This window comes from Cyprinus carpio, chromosome B15 (genome assembly GCF_018340385.1).
Source record: "Cyprinus carpio isolate SPL01 chromosome B15, ASM1834038v1, whole genome shotgun sequence".
NCBI classification, from domain to species: Eukaryota; Metazoa; Chordata; class Actinopteri; order Cypriniformes; family Cyprinidae; genus Cyprinus; species Cyprinus carpio.
In genome coordinates this window covers 27,571,085-27,589,901 of record NC_056611.1, presented here as the reverse complement: position 1 = coordinate 27,589,901, position 18,817 = coordinate 27,571,085, and the positions used below count along the sequence as shown (strand labels likewise).

Genomic DNA, 18,817 nt, shown 5'->3' with positions numbered 1-18,817 from the left:
ATAACCAAACTTGAGCTCATGTCACATTATATTTTGTAATTTGCAACAATACACATTCATAAAGGGAGTAGAAAGAGTAAAAATTAAAGCAGCACAATCTAATCTAATCATCATTATCTTTTTATTGCTAGCCTGAAGAGCAGGTGTGGATTTAGTGAATTAGGAGTCCATACATATGCACACATTTACCTAGATCAACCTTGAGGTTCCTTTTTTGTTGTCATGCTTAAGATACAGGTTTTCACAAAAACAAAATCAATTCTGAAATAATAAACCTCACAATTGAGCCTTTATTTTTTTAATTAATTTATTTATTAAGAAAAGGGATGATTCCGAAGTATAAAATATTATATTACTTTACTAAACGGGGTTATGTGGGTGGATTTTCGCATTTGACTGACTCGGAACCAAAATTAGAGACTGGATTATTGAAAATGCACATTCATTCTTTACCAGTAGGAGGCGCTTTTGGACGTCTTGTAAACAAAAGCAGCGCTCTGCTCATAAACGCTACTTTCCTGGATAAAATGAAAATGCCAGCGAAACTTTTCTGGAGACAGTTGGTTCCCTTCAAAGATTCATTCATATAAAAATTAACTGAAGTAGTGACAATGACAAAAGTCCACTGACGAGTTTCCAGCGTAAACCCGGGCTCCCAATTGCCTGCTCTTTCCAAAGGCGGTCTAATTTTAAACTTTAAAATACATTTCTTTTTAGTTATTTTAACTATAAAATTTAAATGAAATTGAATATAAATACACACTATAAAAAGAAAATTATACATTTACACACCAAAGGATTATATCAACCAAAAAAGTAAGATATGCTACTTGGGTCCTTCTCATAAATGAGTAAGCGGCATTTAAAACAAACACACGCAAACAAAACACAATACAAATACACAAATACACGCTGTTGCTCAATATTTAATTACAGCCTCAAATGCATGCTATTTTCTTTTGCCACAAGCAGGATACACAAAAAGCACGTTCAACCTTTGCGTGATGGGTACATCTGCAGAGGAGCGTTACGACAGAATGTGTCAGGTTTAGGCTGTGTTGGTCCCAGTAGATGATTCTGAGCTTCAGTGCTGGTGAGGATGATGGCGACGCACATGAGCAGCAGTAAATATGTTGCTTTGAGCCCCATGGCTGGAACAGCAATGAGAGGGAATACGTTTACACTAGTGTTTTCCGCGGTTCTGCCTGGCTTCCACACTACTGCAGAGTGTTTTAATGTTTGATTCTCAAAAAATGCTGCAGACCCCGTTTTAGACTCAAAATTCTGGTGTTGTGTAATATTTAGTTCCTGTCAAAAACTCAGACACGGGGGGGGGGGGGGGATTGGTGGTGGAGGGGACAGTCCTATTGCGGGAAGCTGTCTCCTTGTCATTTCTGACTTATAGCAAAAAAAAAAAAAAAAAAAAAAAACAGCCTAAAAGCTGCTATGTGACAAGGTGTACAGTAAACAAAACTTATAAAAACGTAGTTCTGGGTTTTTTAGCTTGTTTACTGTACACCTTGTCACATATCAGCTCTTAGGCATTGCTCTGTTTTTGTTATAAGTCAGAAATGACAACGAGGCAGCTTCCCGCAATAGAAAGTCAATGAAGAGCGTTGGGGGCGTGGCCTAAATGCGATCTGTTTTATATTTTCTTATATAAGAATATTTACAAATATTATGTCAGCTCACTGATTTACATGATTATGAAACTTCATGAGAAGACTGTGTTTTACTTGTAAATCAGTGCTGTAGGGCTTGTGCTTCAGAGCTCAGACTAAACCAGTAGATTCTGTTCAATCTGATTGTAATGTGTTCATATTAAAAGCAGTGAATAGAATTGAACAATCTGTATTTGTACGGATCTAAAGAATCATACTCTTTTTTTCATCTACATTATGTTGTCAAATCCATCTCTCCATCTTTCTCTCACTCCTACCATAATCAGATTTTGTCCTGTAGGTGTGCAACGGGGAGAAATTGGCCATTAATAAATCATAAATCTACTTCATTTCTGAAGCCAGATTCAGTCTCCCTGTTAAGATCAGGATAATAAGCACGCTGAAGGACTGAATTAAAGTGTGAGACAGAGTGATCTGCAGCACAGTTCCTGTTGGAAAAACCAGGTCACAGCAGCTTAAGGTGGTCAGTTTCTAGAATAACAACCAATAACTTTTATATTTCTGCTCTTATGTGCTCTGCTAAATAATCATCTTAACCTTGGCCCCTCACTGCCCTGCTGAACCCAAAACAATCCACATTTAATGGTTTAAAATGGGAAATGTATGTGTTTTAGTGGAAACTGTAATGGTCCCTGTGGGTCTCTACTGGTAAATTGTTTGCCTGTATTGGTGCCATGTTAAAACCTCTAAATCCTAATTTGGCCCAAAACACATCACTGGACAGGGTTGCCAGGTATGTAACAAAACCAGCCTAAATGCAAATCAAAAATATCCCAAAACAAGCCCAATATCCTATCCAAATATCAAAACTCAGCCTATGCCACTTTCATGCCTAAAATATTTATTTTACTTTCACTGTTATGCTTTAGGCTATACACAATTTCAATAGTAATCATAAACAGTTTGTTTTCATAAATAAGCTCAAAGTGGAAACCATTAGAACTCCTGTGATGGTTTCTACTGTTCTATTTTTTTTTTTTTTTTTTTTTCAGCAAGATGGATTTACCAAATCGTGTAAAACAGATCTTTGAAAGTTATATAGTAGCATGTAAAAAAAAAAAAAAAAAAAAGTGTTATGTAGAATTAGAACTGATCAGTATATATTTTTAATTTGGCAGTGGGTTCCACCATTTGTAACTTGGATGTTTTGCAAGACTTCCAGTGTCTTTATCTTCCAGTTATTCTACCTGTAGAAAACAGCCTGATATGTTGCTAACTAACTGTTATTTGTTTTCATATTATTAGAATGTAGGCCTATTATTAGAATTCTAAACACACTGGTTTGTAGCTCAAACTGCAGCACATCTTCGCATTTAAATAAAACAGCTTACTTTCGCGTTGCATAAAAGGTGGATATACCTTTTTTAAAATCCTCTCAGCCTTTAGTTCTGACTTCTTTTGGACTGTTCAAAAGTCCTCCAGAAGTGCTCCATAATTTAAACCAAGCAGTTTGAACAGCGTTTGACTTTCTTTAGTACAGACAAGCGGTCTTTTTCACCGTGTTCTCTGTTCAAACGAAGGAAAATGAAGTGGACACACAAAGGCTGGTGATGGAGAATAGAAGCGATTAGACGAGTGTTAAAGCAGTAATGGATGTGTTGACACGTGTCGGAGCTCGTCCTCAATTACGGGCTCTTTATGAGACCTCACGCCGTGTTGTGAGAGGATTTTAGCAGTCTTTTAAAACCCAAAGTCATTCATGAATGAAAAGAATGAGGTACTGTTGACGAGAGAGACATAAAATCGCAGTAGCATTGTGAGATCTTACTCCATAAACCTGCTCAAATATAGAAACGCGACCCACACACACCTCATGCCAATGCTGTGTATTGTCTGGCTAAATCTATCATCTTTTGTCGGGGTTCCTTCATGCTTGACGCTTTAGAGGAGCTGAAATTGGCTGTCTGTATTCCGGTCCTGGACTCGAAGCTCCTAATGGAATAAATTGCTTCCAAGATGTTCAATTTAACTGTGACCCAACACCTCGGAAAGATGATTCATCTGATATGCAAACCAGAGCGTGACCAACAGGCAAGAAACTGCAAATGAACTGCTCTATCTCTCTTTCTCTCTCTCTCTCTCTCACACACACACACAGACAAGAAGGTTAAATGCATATACAAGGTTAGCTACACAATTTTACTAATTTGCTGATTGGTCTCGACTGTGAACGTCTTCAATGCATAGAAACAGTGAAACTACTGCTAGTTCAGACCTGCTGTAAACTTGTTTACTGACCTAAACCGGGGGTTGTTGCATAAAACAAGTTTACTAAACAAGCCAGGCTTATTTCAGTTATTCTGATGTATTTTAAACCAAATCAACTGACAATAAGTCAGACCAACTGAAATAAACCTGACTTATTTGGTAAATTTGTTTTATGAAACCGGCCCCTGATGATCTCAGAGCTGAGCTAATGTCATTCTGATGATCTCAGATAACGCTATAGTCTCTTTCTACTATACTACAGGTATTTATTGCCTTAGCCAGTGGTTGTGAGGCATCTTCACCATCAAATATAGTATTGTTCTTCTCTATAAAATGGCTCCATGTTTGAAATGAATGCTGTTATAAATTCAGTAACTGAAACGGATGTATAGAATTTTTGAATCCTCATCTTTTTGGAACTTTTTGTAATTCCCCCCCCCCCCCCCCCCCCCCCCCCTGTAGTTTTATTTTTTTTATTATTTATTTTTTCGCTCTCTGTTGTTTCCTTTGATGTTTTTATGAATGTAATAGATAATAGTTGAATACAATGTGATCCTCTGTATATGTATGTTGTTATTGTTCTTATGCAATAAAAAAAAGGAAATAAAAAAATCAGTAACTATTTTTTTTTTTTTTCAGTTAATTAAAATTGGCTGACAGGTCACCATAAGAAAGGTAAAAAGAAAAAAAGAATTCCAGCAAAATTGTGAAATATTATTACAATTTTCTATGTGAATATATTTTTTTTATATATTTATTATTGTGATCAAAGCTGTATTTTCAGCATCATTACTCCAGTCTTCAGTGTCACATGATCTTCAGAAATCATTCTAATATGCTGATTTGCTGCTCGAGAAACATTTCTGATTATTATCAATGTTGAAAACAGTTGTGCTGCTTCATATTTTTGTGTAAACAAATTTTTAGAATTCTTTGATGAACAGAAAGTTAAAATAGAATTTTTGCAACACTCTGTTGACTCATTTTTTTATCAATACTGTATAAAATATATTCATTTATAATAAAAATCTCACATGTGTGTATATACACACATATAGTATAATTATATTTTAAATATTGTATAATTAAATTATATATAATTAAATAATTGTTATATAATAAATTATAATATTATATTAGATATAATTATGTTATAAATATATATTATTCATCCCAGGTGTCTACTGATATTCTGGTTGTATTCTTGGTCTAGATCTGGAGGTCTATTCGATCCAACACTGCAATAAAATTATGAAGATCTCATTAATTTAGAAAATATAATTAGTATCATTACTGTAATCACTGCCATCCATAAAGATACAAAACATTAATGTCCATCAGTCCAAACACACAACTGCCAGCAATTGGTAGTTGTTCTGACCCAAATGTGTAAATTCGAACATTATACTTGTGCTGCTGTCTTGTTTCACTGAACCCTTCAGAGACTGATAAAGTCAAGAAATGAACGTCATGCTTTCTATTTTCTGTTCTCTCAGTCTTCGTTCTCATCTAATCACACACGTCTGATCTGACCAGATGACTTATCGCCGACTGGAGGAGAGAGGAATCAGAAGACATTACTGAAGTCCAGATCATCACCTCTGCCCGTCCTCCAGCTGGACCAGACCGCAGGAGGAAACAAGACACAAAAGGTCAAAGAAATTAGCTTTCTTTTATGCCCCTCTTTCTGTCGTCTGTCTATCCGTCTGTCCTTCGCTGCTCAGTTTAATCGCTCCCCGTGAGCATCCAGATGCTCCTGTAGTTCCAGTGAGGGTTTAAACTGGATTCCTCTGATTATTTGAATGTAGATTTGGCATTTTATTTCTCCGTCTGTCTGCGGTGCATAGACTCTCAGTTCATTAACTGTTCATTTACACACTCCTCTTTCATTCCTTCCTCATCTCCCGGGTCTGTGAATGATTGTTTATCATCTCTGATTCAGTTTTTAATTAAAATACTCCTCTGCTGAGGCTGTGGAGAGATACGGTCCTGCAGAACCCTCAGGAAATATGTGCTGAGACTTGCTCTGCTTATCAGTCAGTCTGCATTATATTGCTTTTTATTAGTTGTTCATCCAAGTAAAATGCTAATTTGTGTGGTTTATAATTGTGTTTGCGGGCAAGTCTCACATAGACAAACTTATGACCATAACCATAATAGTTCAGCTTATTCTGACCAAAAAAAAAAAAAAAAAAAAAAAAAAAAAAAAAATTACCAAATGCAGTTAGTTTTATTTTTTTGACTTCCTATAGTGTGGAACTATTTTATATAGCAGTGTTTCCTAAATTAGTTTGTGAGTTGATGAAAAACTAATAATGAATTTGAAATTGAAATTAATAAATAATTTTAAAGCAAAACTCTTTTGGTTTTACCTGCAGGTCATGTGACCATTGTTCAACATACAGTCAAACCAAAAATTATTTTACTAGTTAACTACTAGTGGGTGGTAAAAAAAAAAAAGGACACTAGGACACTGTAGTTCGTTTATGTAAGTAAGGATAGCAACATAAAGTGTACTGTGACATATTATACCCAAAAATTTGGGACCAAAAACTATTCAGACACTTTGACGTGACCATGTTTTGCTTAAGTGTTTTTTCTTTAATTCGCTAATGTGAACTTTTTACACCACAGACTGAACAAAATGAAGCATTGTTTGGTAATTGGTTGACCTAAATGGTATTATCTAATTGTTTACTTAAAGGGTTAGTTCACACAAAAATGAAAATTAGCCCATAAATTACTCACCCTCAAGTCATGATGTATATGTATATGTATATGACTTTCTTCTTTCAGACGAATCCAGTCGGCGTTACATAAAAAATAGTCTTTGATCTTTCAAGCTGTTTAATGGCACTCAGCGGATGTTGCATGCATCAGTCCAAAAGAAGTGAAATAAAAAGCGTGAATCCATTAAAAAAAAAAAGTGTCTCACGCAGCTGAACAAAGGCCTCCTTTAATGAATTGATGCATTTTTGTAAGAAAAATATCCATATTCAAAATGTAATAATCACTTTAATGTAGCTTGCGCTCACAAATGTAAACAGAACCAGTCACATGAAGATTAAGTTCGACTTCCCCACACCAACACTAATGCTAATTCAAAATTTTCTCCATCAGTTTTTCTGACCAGTTAAATCACGCAGGAATCGCTGATCTCACCGAGAGATAAATGACTGCAATATAGTCAATTAAATCCCTTTAATAGTCAAACAGACAAAATCCATAAAGTCTGTCTGTGCGAGAGCTGCGCAGACGCCAGTTCGGAGCCGGTGGCGTATAATACTGTTCTCCGGGCCACGATGGCAAGATTAAATATCAAACGAGCATCTCAGAGGACATCGGTCTTTGATAAAATGCCACTAATAAAATAAAGCCTGAAAATGACTGGAGACTCGTTATCAGAAGGAGTTCACGGAGCGGGAGGATTTACAGAGAGAGAGGATGAAAGAGAAATCCGAGGAGGTGAAGAGACGTCTGCAACATATTGTAAATGTCTTATAAATCGCATTCATTTTCTCCTACACAGTTTATAACATATATAACATTTTATATTTATATGTTAAGACATTATAATTCTACAGTGTCACTTTGTCTGTTCCGCTTTTATTTTGAAAAAGCGCCGTTTTTCTTCTTCGGATGGTTTTTTTTTGTGACGCTAGACTTCCGCTACTCTCTTTTCACAATGTGGTGTTCACGTATCGTCGGAAGAACGGTAAAAACTTGTAACCACTTTAGTAATTTATCATGTTCATCCATTTGAATCTTGTAAAGAAAGAGTTTACATTGTGATTTACTTTATTATTTTTGTATTGCTTGTACATGTTATTTCTAAGAGCTCTGAACTGTGAGGGTGTGTCGAGCTAGAGAGCATGGTAGCTGATGGCAGAAACTCTTTGATTAGCGCCCTTGGAGAAGAAGCGGAATGAGGTATGAAGGAAACTGGGTGGAGTTTGTATTATTATCAGAAGGGATATTGTTTATGGAAAAGAGAATGTCAACGCTTAATTTGTTTATGGGTTTATTGCACATGTCATCTATATAAAAACATATTCTTTCTGTAAACAATTATAATATATTGTTTCATTTAAAAGAAGCATGTGATATTTCATTTGTCAGGAAGGCTTAAAAACACATTTCATATTTCATATTGGTCATTTGTTAAAATGATTTGTATTAATATGTGAACATGATTAATGTGCGAATTATTTGTGAAACTACATAGAAGCATTTTGTATTTCTTCTGTTTATTCTGTAGTTTTCACGGTGTTCATGGTGCATGGTGCTCGTTGAGAGGAAGAAATAAATTGACACCCGTTTGAAACTCTCTGCGTCTTGATCAATATATCCGAGGGGCCGCTACAGTGAAAACTCATCGCTGCACCAGCCCTGCCATCCCTGGTGAGAAGCTGATGCCATCACATCTGAAGTCCAACCACCAACCTAATACCGGCCAGTTTACTTCGCTTGCATCCAACTCCTGCACACAGGCAAGACTTAAAATGGACAGCATGCTTAAGGTACAGCTAGAGCTGCAAAAAGAGACACTGGGTGCAAAGGAGCAAAAAAGCTGAAAAGGGACAATCTTTTACACACGCTTGCTGAAGTGACTCAAATAATAATATGGTATTATAAGGTCAAAATATCTTGCAAGCTAATTCTCAGTTCCTAACGCTTCTAAAACTGGTGACTATTTCAAGAAACTAGCCCATGCGCTTGGGTCATGTCTGTTTATGAAAAGGTTAAAAGGGTTGTTTTGTTGTTACTGTTTTAAGCTAAAAATCCTTTTAGATGTCCATAATCTGTTAATGCGTGGCATAAATATTACTCTGTGGTAAAGGATAACTACAGCTTATAAATGTAAATTCAGGCGTTGGACAATCGAAGGCTACACTCGACTTAAAGCAGCAGCACAAACAAACAAGATGTCACTTAAAGACAACCCATGCAGGTCCAGCTCACGTGAAAGAAAGCTAACAGAGAAAGGCCAAGAGATGCATGACCAAGACACCAGAAAACGTGAGAAAGCATTTAACAAGACCTATGACGCTTGGAAGCTGGTAGCAAGGGAGACTAGGACAAAATTAAAAACCCTCTGTTCATCAGAAGACCTTATTGAATTACAGCAAGACATTCAAGCAAAGCATGATGGCGTGTGCCAGCAGTATGAACCTCTACTTCGTAACAGTAACACCACACCAGAGATTGTAAAGAAAATGGATGCCTGTGTTACGCTAACAAAAGACATTCGTGACCTTATTAGTAACCGTCTAGAGACTATTAATCAAGATTATAATGATCAACTTGAGAAGGAAAGGGTAAGAGAAACATTAAACAAAGATGAATATGGGTCTGTCTTTGGCCACACTAAAACTGAAACGGTAAGCTCAGCGGAGTCACCGGAGAGATTGAGCAACCACTCCAGCTCAACCAGTACCCACAGCAGTAGAGTAGATGCACAAGCAGAGCTTGCGGCTAAGCTGGAACAATCAAAAGCCATGAAAGAAATCCAAGCACAGCAAGCACATCTTCACAAGTTAGAAGGTGAATGGAAACTTAAAGAGGCAAAAATGTTAGTAGAAATAAAACAAAAAGAGTTGGAAATGCAACAACAGTTGGAACAAGAGAGAACCAAATTGCAGCAGTTACAAGCAGCAAAAGACGTTGCCATAGCAGCAGCTCGTGTGAGAGCATATGACAATTTTGAAGGGTTTGAGAACCATGATGAGGAGATTAATGACCAAACTAACTCTGCTTGTTACAGAAAGCAAAATGAACCTCGATTAAATCCTGATGCTGCATCATTCCATCCACACCAAGCTGCTCCTGAGGTGACAATGACCCAGGAGTCTGTCAGTCTAGCCCAGGTAATCGCCAGCTCATTAAGCATGAACCGCTTGCCGGTCCCTGAACCAACCACGTTCCGTGGTGACCCTTTACAGTTTACAGATTGGAGGATGACATTCATAGCTCTTATTGATAGAAAACCCCTCCCACCAAGTGAGAAGATGTTTTATTTAAAAAATTATCTTGCTGGAGAGGCGCGCAAAGCGGTAGAAGGTTTCTTTTATCGAGATTCAGAAAGTGCATTCAATGGAGCATGGAAAGTCTTACAAGACAGATATGGGAACCCGTTCATCATACAAAAGGCTTTCAGAGATAAGCTCATGAGATGGCCAAAGATCAACACAAACGATCCACTAGCACTACAAGAGTTCGCTGACTTCCTCCAAGGCTGCACTGAGGCGATGCCCCACGTCAAAGGACTAGCTATCCTTAACGATTGTGAGGAAAACCACAAGTTGCTCAAAAAATTACCAGAATGGATTGTGCGCAAGTGGAGTCGAATTGTTGTAGAGGAACTTGACACATCCGGAAGCTATCCAGATCTTGCATGCTTCACAAACTTCCTGAGCAAAGAGGCACGGATAGCCTGTAACCCTATTGCTTCTCCATTGTTGATGAACTTCAGGGCCACAAATGAAAGATCACCAAAGAGAGCCAAAGCTCTCAACACAAATACACAAACAAAGAGTTTCGCTCAGGAGAAACAAGAAACAAACGGCAGTAAACCAAAATCACCTTGCTTCATCTGTAAAAGTGAAGCTCATAACATCACCAAGTGCCCCACCTTCGCAGCAAAGAGTAGTGAAGACAAAAAAGCATTCATCTGTGAAAATCGGCTCTGCTTTGGGTGCTTGAGGAAGGGTCACATGACCAAAGATTGTAAGAGACGACACACATGCAGCATATGCAGCCGTCGTCACACAACCTGCTTGCACGATGACAGGAAACAAAGACCTGTGGAAGCAACAACGAATAGCTCCACTTCCACAGAAAAACCATGCAAGCTTGGAAACGCACAATGTCGTATCCCATGCATCAACACAACGTGCTTCCGCTACCTCAAGTATCGTCCCAGTCCTTGTGTCTTCAATACAAGAGCCACACAGAGAAGTACTTACATACGCAATACTGGACACACAGAGTGACTCAACATTTGTCTTAGAAGATATACTTGACAAACTGAATGTTGATGCCCAACCAGTAAAATTAAAATTGAGTACTATGACGGCTATTGACACAATCATATCTAGCAAGAACGTCCGTGGTCTACAAGTTCGAGGACTGCACTCTAAGAACCACATCCAATTACAGCAGGCCTACAGCCGTGATTTTATCCCGGTGGACAAGTCTTACGTTCCAACGAAGGAAACAGCCTTACTCTGGCATCTCAGACATTTGGCAGATAAGCTACCACCCCTTCAAGACTGTGATGTAGGGCTCTTGATTGGATATGACTGTCCAGCAGCACTAACTCCTCTTGAGGTTATCATTGGGGACAAAAATCAACCGTTTGCACAGAGATCAAATCTAGGATGGAGTATCATAGGCTCATCAAATCCTCACCTAGACAGACAAGGAAGTCAGAGCTTTGTGCATCGGCTCACAGTAAAAGAACTGCCAATTCCATCGACGACAGATGTTCTAAAAGCCCTAGAATCAGATTTCACAGAGAGAACTTATGAAGATAAATATGTGTCCCAGAAGGATGTTCATTTCATACAGTTCCTCAGTGACAACATCACGCAGAAGAAAGATGGACATTATGAGATGCCCCTCCCTTTCAAGGGCAACAGTCCACCCAACCTACCAAACAACAAGAGGCTAGCCACAGTTCGCCTGCAGTGCCTTAAGAAGAAGTTAAAGACCAACAAACAATATTATGATCAATACAAAACATTCATGGAAGAAACAATTAACAAGGGTGATGCAGAGCCTGCCCCTACAACATTTACAGGAGAGACTGAATGGTACTTTCCGCATCACGGCATATATCACCCCAGAAAACCAGACAAGCTGAGAGTCATATTCGACTGTTCAGCCAAATTCCATGGTGTTTCTCTAAACGACACTCTACTAACTGGGCCTGATCTTATCAATCCTCTGGTAGGAGTTCTCTGCCGCTTCAGGAAGGAGGCTGTAGCGATCATTTGTGATATCGAAAGAATGTTTTATCAGTTCTCTGTCACTCCTGAATCCCGGAATTATCTGAAATTCCTCTGGTGGAAAGATGGAGATTTGAGAATAAGGAACCACAGAATACAGGATGGCGGTTCATCTCTTCGGAGCTGCCTCGTCTCCAGGATGTGCCCAACTTTGGCTTGAAACATCTGGCACGGCAACACAAAGCTACCTATCCACTAGCATCAACATTTGTAGAGAAAAACTTTTATGTTGATGACGGGCTAGTCAGTGTTCCATCGGTCGAGGAAGCCAAGAAACTGATCACTGAGTCACAGGAGTTGTGCAATAGAGGAGGCCTACGCCTCCATAAATTCAACCTCTAATGAGGAAGCAGCCCTCGCCTGCTTAGATCCCTCAGAAAGAGCAGCAACCATTGAACCTCTAGGACTGGAACCAACCCTATCAGAGCGTGCACTCGGCATTCAATGGTCGATTAAAACTGACACTTTCAGTTTTAACAGCAGCTTGAAAGATTAGCCTTCAACCTGGCGTGGTTGCCTTTCTGTCATTGCCTCTCTTTATGATCCACTTGGATTCATCGCTCCATTCAGCCTAAATGGAAAAGCGTTCAAGTCCTTTTCAACTGGAAAGCGTATACTTCAAGAGCTGTGTCACAGAGGCATCGGATGGCTAATGATCCACCTCCACTCCCAGAAGATATAAGGCCACGGGTGGGAGGAGTGGATAAATGGGCTTCAGAGGTTTGAAAGAGGTTTCAATTCCGAGATGTTACCACCCATATGACTTCCATAACATTGTCAGAGTAGAGCTGCACCATTTTTCGGACGCCAGCTGCGTGGGATACGGTGCATGTTCTTACCTCAGGTTTAAAAATGACAAGGATGAAGTCCATTGCAGTCTCGTGCTGGCGAAAGCAAGGGTTGCACCCTCAAAGGTCAAAAGTATCCCGAGACTAGAACTCGCGGCAGCTGTGGTTTCTACGAAAGTCAGTGTCATGTTAAAAAGGTGAACTTGACATAGCGATTGATGAAGAGGTTTTCTGGACAGATTCAAAAGTTGTGCTTGGGTATATATTAACAATGATGCCCGTAGATTCCACATATTTGTTGCAAACCGTGTTCAGCTGATAAGGGATAACAGTGATCCCAGTCAGTGGCACTATGTGGACACCGCAGAAAAACCCGACAGATCATGCTTCCCGAGGTCTTCGTGCTCAGACATTCATTCAACAAACTGGCTGCGAGGACCCAAGTTTCTCTGGGAGAGTAAATTACTTCTAACACCCAGCGCTCCCATCAGAATTACTTGTTGGTGATCCTGAAGTCAAGACAATTCAGGTGTTTGCAAAAAGGAAGTCAAAAACTACAATGACATCCTCAGGCGTCTGTGTCAGTTTTCCTCCTGGACAAACAGTTCTTAAGGTGGAGGCAAGAATCAAGAGGCTGGGGTCTAAACAGAAACAGCACAGCGAGTATGTGACTGTTAAGGAGCGTGAGAAGGCTGCATATGAAGTGATTAAGATCGTACAGCAGCAAGCTTTTCCCCAGGAGATAAAGATGCTTCAGGGGTAAAAAAGACCTTCCAAAACTCAAGCTCTCTTTTCCGTCTCGACCCTATCTGGTCTGAAGGACTCCTCTGTGTTGGTGGCAGATTGAACCAGTCATCGCTCTGTCATAAAGTCAAGCACCCAGTCATCCTACCAGAATAACAGCCACATCACCAAGCTGATTGTGTCTCATTTCCACGCTAAGACATGCCATCAGGGTCGAAGCCAGACTTTAATGGAGCTTCGGGCCAATGGATTCTGGGTAATTGGTGGGAGCAGATTGGTTGCTAAGCTGATACACACTTGTGTGCTTTGCAGGAAACTGCGACGGCCGACAGAGAGACAACAAATGGCCGAACTTCCCACAGAACGCGTTGAAGCCTCAGCACCTTTCACATACAGAGGCATGGACTGTTGTCGGTCCTTTCATTGTAAGGAAAGCCCGCAAAGAGTACAAAAGATACGGCTTGATTTTCACATGTCTGTACTCTAGAGCTGTTCATATTGAAATGCTCGAAGATTTATCAACAGACTCATTCATCAACTCATTGAGATGCTTCATCAGCCTGAGAGGAGCTGTTAAACAACTTCGCTGCGACCAAGGCTCTAATTTTGTTGGCGCCAGGAATGAGCTCAAGGAAGCACTTAAACAATGTGACACTAAGCTACTGGAAATCTTCCTGACTGAGAAGCAGTGCGAATTTGTCTTCAATGCTCCCTCTGACAGTCCTGCAGGTGGTGTCTGGGAACGCCAGATCAGAACTGTTAGAAATGTGCTGAATGCCGCCTTTGCACAGTGCCCAGGTCGACTTGATGACGCCTCCTTCAGAACACTGCTATATGAGACCATGGCTATCATTAACAGCCGCCCATTAACAGTGGATGGAATCAATGATCCACAGGCACTGGAGCCTATAACGCCGAATCATCTCATTATGATGAAATCTAAAGTTGCTCTTCCTCCTCCTGGAGTATTTGTCAGGGAGGACCTATATGCGACAAAGAGGTGGAGAAGAGTTCAGTATCTCATCGAACAGTTTTGGAGCCGCTGGAAAAAGGAGTATCTGCTGAACATATCCTTGAGACAGAAATGGCACTCACCTCAGCGCAACCTCAAAGTGAATGACATTGTCATTGTTTAAAGACGACAACCTCCCAAGAAATCAGTGGCAACTTGGACGGGGTGATTGAGACTGTTCAAAGTAGTGATGGCTTGGTTCGTCGAGTTAAAGTGCAAGTTGGTGAGAGAAAACCTCATAAAAAACAAGATCCACCCTCCAAGCCCTCAGTTATTGAGAGACCAATCAAAAAATTGGTGCTCCTCCTAGAGAACCTGATTAAAAAAAAAAAAGGCGATTGACAACACTGCACAAACTGCTTTTTATTATGCATAATGCCATATAGTTACGCCTCTGATAGCTTAACTTCAGGCTATTCATTTCTTAGAGTCAAGAAATCCTGCACAATTCACTTACTCTTTGTATATTTGTTTATTAATTGTACTAGGATTTGGTGGGAGTGTAAATGTCTTATAAATCGTATTCATTTTCTCCTACACAGTTTATAACATATATAACATTTTACAATTTATATGTTAAGACATTATAATTCTACAGTGTCACTTTGTCTGTTCCGCTTTTATTTTGAAAAGCGCCGTTTTTCTTCGGATGGTTTTTTTTGTGACGTTAGACTTCCGCTACTCTCTCTTCACAATGTGGTGTTCACGTATCGTCGGAAAGAACGGTAAAAACTTAAAAACTTGTAACCACTTTTAGTAATTTATCATGTTCATCCATTTGAATCTTGTAAAGAAAGAGTTTACATTGTGATTTACTTTATTATTTTTGTATTGCTTGTACATGTTATTTCTAAGAGCTCTGAACTGTGAGGGTGTGTCGAGCTAGAGAGCATGGTAGCTGATGGCAGAAACTCTTTGATTAGCGCCCTTGGAGAAGCGGAATGAGGTATGAAGGAAACTGGGTGGAGTTTGTATTATTATCAGAAGGGATATTGTTTATGGAAAAGAGAATGTCAACACTTAATTTGTTTATGGGTTTATTGCACATGTCATCAATATAAAAACATTATTTCTGTAAACAATTATAATATATTGTTTCATTTAAAAGAAGCATGTGATATTTCATTTGTCAGGAAGGCTTAAAAACACATTTCATATTTCATATTGGTCATTTGTTAAAATGATTTGTATTAATATGTGAACATGATTAATGTGCAAATTATTTGTGAAACTACATAGAAGCATTTTGTATTTCTTCTGTTTATTCTGTAGTTTTCACGGTGTTCATGGTGCATGGTGCTCGTTGAGAGGAAGAAATAAATTGACACCCGTTTGAAACTCTCTGCGTCTTGATCAATATATCCGAGGGGCCGCTACACATATGGCCTTTATGAGACACACAGCTGCTTGATGGAGGGATACTAGAGGAAGTGCTCTGGCATCCTTCCTGTCTCCTCCTCGTGAGAGCGCTGGTCCAGATGTGCCCACAGCTGCTGATGTCTCTGCACACCTGTCCTTCACCACCACAACATCAACCACGCTCCTGCAGGTGTACGGAGAGATTGTGACTGATAAACAGGTATCTTGACACCAACAGTCAGTTCAAGAATGAAATTGTTTTTAGATCATTTGGCCTAATTGTGATAACAGAATACTTTTATCTTTCCTGTGCATAAACTCCCTTCCACACATTTATCATGGTAAAGCATAGATAGATTTAGAATCTTTAAAATTGTAATTTAAGTTTTATGTAACTATTGCTTAATGTAACTTTTCCCTTTGTTTTAAAAATAAATCAGTAATTCTTAATAAATGCAGAATAAATAAAAGAAAATTAATTAAGTGTGTGCATAATTATTAGGTAAGTTGATATTCTGATCATATTTTTTTTCCAAGCACATTTACAGATTCCAAACCACACCAATCTTAATAACTATACTATTAACTTTGTATTTAATAATTTATAAGTGATGTATAATTGTTCATGAAGGCTGCAAATGGTGTGCATAATTATTAGGTATCAGATAAAATGAGCCAAAAAAAAAGAGATTTAACTCTGACTGAAAGTCAAAAATTATTAAAATTCCATGAGAAGGATGCTATACTAATACAATACTTGAATTTGCAAAGTTCAGACATGACCATCGGATAGCAAAATGCTTATTGGGTCAGCACGGTTAGAAAAAACAGGTGAAGAAGAAAAGAGACTTGGGAACTACAAGAGAATTAACTCTAAGAATTAGGTAAAAAACCATAAAAAATCACCCAAACTCAATAACAACAATTTCCAGAACTGCAGCCTTCCTGGAGTCTCCAGAATTACAAGGTGTCAGGTTCTGAGAGACTTTGCTTGGGTACAAAATCCTAAAAAATGACCCTCACTTAATAAGAATAACAGTGTTGGAGTGTTGTGAAATACATTGACTGATTTTTTAAATAGGCTTTATAGACAGATATGTTGAGAGTGACGCTTGAAGGACAAGCATCACATCTTGTCGTATCACTCTTTCAAGAATTTATCTTGCAGAATCAGCAGTAAGTTTTAGGAGCTCATTTTTAGTCAATCCTGCAAGTCAGACTTTTCAGAATCAGAGATGGACTAAAAATGAACTCCCAAAACTTACTGCCAGATTCTGCACAATAAATTCTTAAATTACATTTTTATTTTAGTATATTGAAGTTTAATGTTTTAATGGTGTTTTGGTGTCTTATTTATTTATTTTCCTGTGGCAAAAACAAACTTCCATGCTGCATTATACACATTTCATTGCTTAGAATTTTTTTTTTTATTTTTTTTTTTTTACTTTTGATACTTAAGTACATTCAAAATCAAGCACCTTTACTGGAGTGACATTTTATTGTAGTATCTGTACTTTTTCTCAAGTATACTTGATTTTTGCATTTTGTCCATCACTGATATTAATGTTGTCAATTTAAAACTGCATTTTGTTATGTTTTTTATTTTATTTATTTATTTTAACAAAAATAGCATTATTTTTCTTATGACTTCAGTCAAAACTCAAGAATCATGTACTATAGGATGAGTGAGGTATTAAAAGTAATAGTAAATTTTGATGTCATGTTGATGATATCCTTTAGCATACACATGTAGTTTCAAATGTTTATTGTTGCATTATGCATTCAGTTTCTTTAATAGTGTGCAGTACACTAGTGATTCATTCTCAGCACAGCCTGAGTGTGTCTTGTTCAGTCTGTCAGGTTTCAGAAGGAGAGTTTATGATTTTGTCCACTATTGATCTCAATCACATACCTACTGTACACGTGTGTGTGTTACTGATATTTGTTTGCTCATGCTTGATCTATTAAGTGACTGACAGTTATTGTTTGGGTCAAATCTGAGCTTCATTAGACTCTTGTCCAGCTCTGTCCTCTCATATTCCTGATGTCTGTACATGTGTGTCATTATTCACAGCTTTTCTCATTACTGCACGTGTCAGAGATGCTTAAACTCCAGATGAGTGATTACTGCAGTCTACAAGTGTCTGAGTGTGTGTCACATCTGTAGCAATGCATGTGTACATGCTGACACACACACACATGCATTCATGCATTTAAACAGTTGTTCTTTAAATCCTGCTGTACATGCATCACAATTATGTTCCACTTTTGTGGTGAATGATTTATGAATGAAAGCATTTATAACAGCAGCTGTATGAATGTATTATTGTTTGCAGACAGTTGACCATCACTCTCTCTTTTTAATGCACATGCACATTTATTTTTAATTAAATATCACGCAATGTCAATTTTGATTTTATCTGCTATAATTCACTGGCCTGTTTCTAAAGCTGCTCTTTTCTTTCTCCAAATGGAGTATTTACAGATCATCTCCATTCCTAACATCCTTATTAATGCGGTAATACTCAGTCTATTTCACTGATTTCTATCTTTTAATCAAAGTGTGTTTTGTTGCATCAAGTGTGTTTTGTTGTATAGTATAAAAACATTTCCAGACAGAATCACGTCACGTTGAAATATTTAAAGTGTGGTCATGTTTACTATTTTTTCATCAGAGTTTTTATCTTACAATTTAGAATTTATTTTCTCAGAATTCTGAATTCTTGAGAACATTTTGAGAAAATGTTTGAATTGTGAGATGTAAACTCAGAATTGCATTTTTTATCCTGTGGTAAAAACAAGCGTTCTATACTGTCCTATTTACAATAGAAAATTTACCTTTTTGTTTATGGATATTTGAAAACTTTTTATTGAAATAATACAATTCAGAGTAAACTGTTTAATGGCAAACTCTTTTAGGACACTTAATTGCATATTATTTACAATGAAATGAAAATTTATTAAAGTTTAAATTTATATGAAATGCTATAGTGCTTTTTTGACCTACTTAAGTAC

The 18,817-nt window shown here is 38.0% G+C and overlaps 1 protein-coding gene and 1 long non-coding RNA gene across 2 annotated transcripts; both read left to right on the top strand.

Annotated features, from left to right (window-relative positions):
- Positions 1–7,806: 7,806 nt before the first annotated feature.
- LOC122139888 lies at positions 7,807–10,882 on the top strand. Its single transcript, XM_042740099.1, has 2 exons — positions 7,807–7,820; positions 8,149–10,882. The coding sequence occupies exon 2, from the start codon at positions 8,816–8,818 to the stop codon at positions 10,880–10,882; it is 2,067 nt and encodes a 688-aa protein (XP_042596033.1). The 5' UTR covers positions 7,807–7,820; positions 8,149–8,815.
- Positions 10,883–15,202: 4,320 nt separating this feature from the next.
- On the top strand, positions 15,203–15,784 carry LOC122139897. The gene is made up of 2 exons (XR_006156632.1): positions 15,203–15,389; positions 15,716–15,784. It is a non-coding gene; the product is annotated as an uncharacterized LOC122139897 (long non-coding RNA).
- The last annotated feature ends 3,033 nt before the right edge of the window (positions 15,785–18,817 follow it).

Coding starts and splice junctions, on each gene's coding strand:
- LOC122139888 (XM_042740099.1), top strand. CDS start 8,816: ATGTCACTTAAAGACAACCCATGCAGGTCCAGCTCACGTGAAAGAAAG.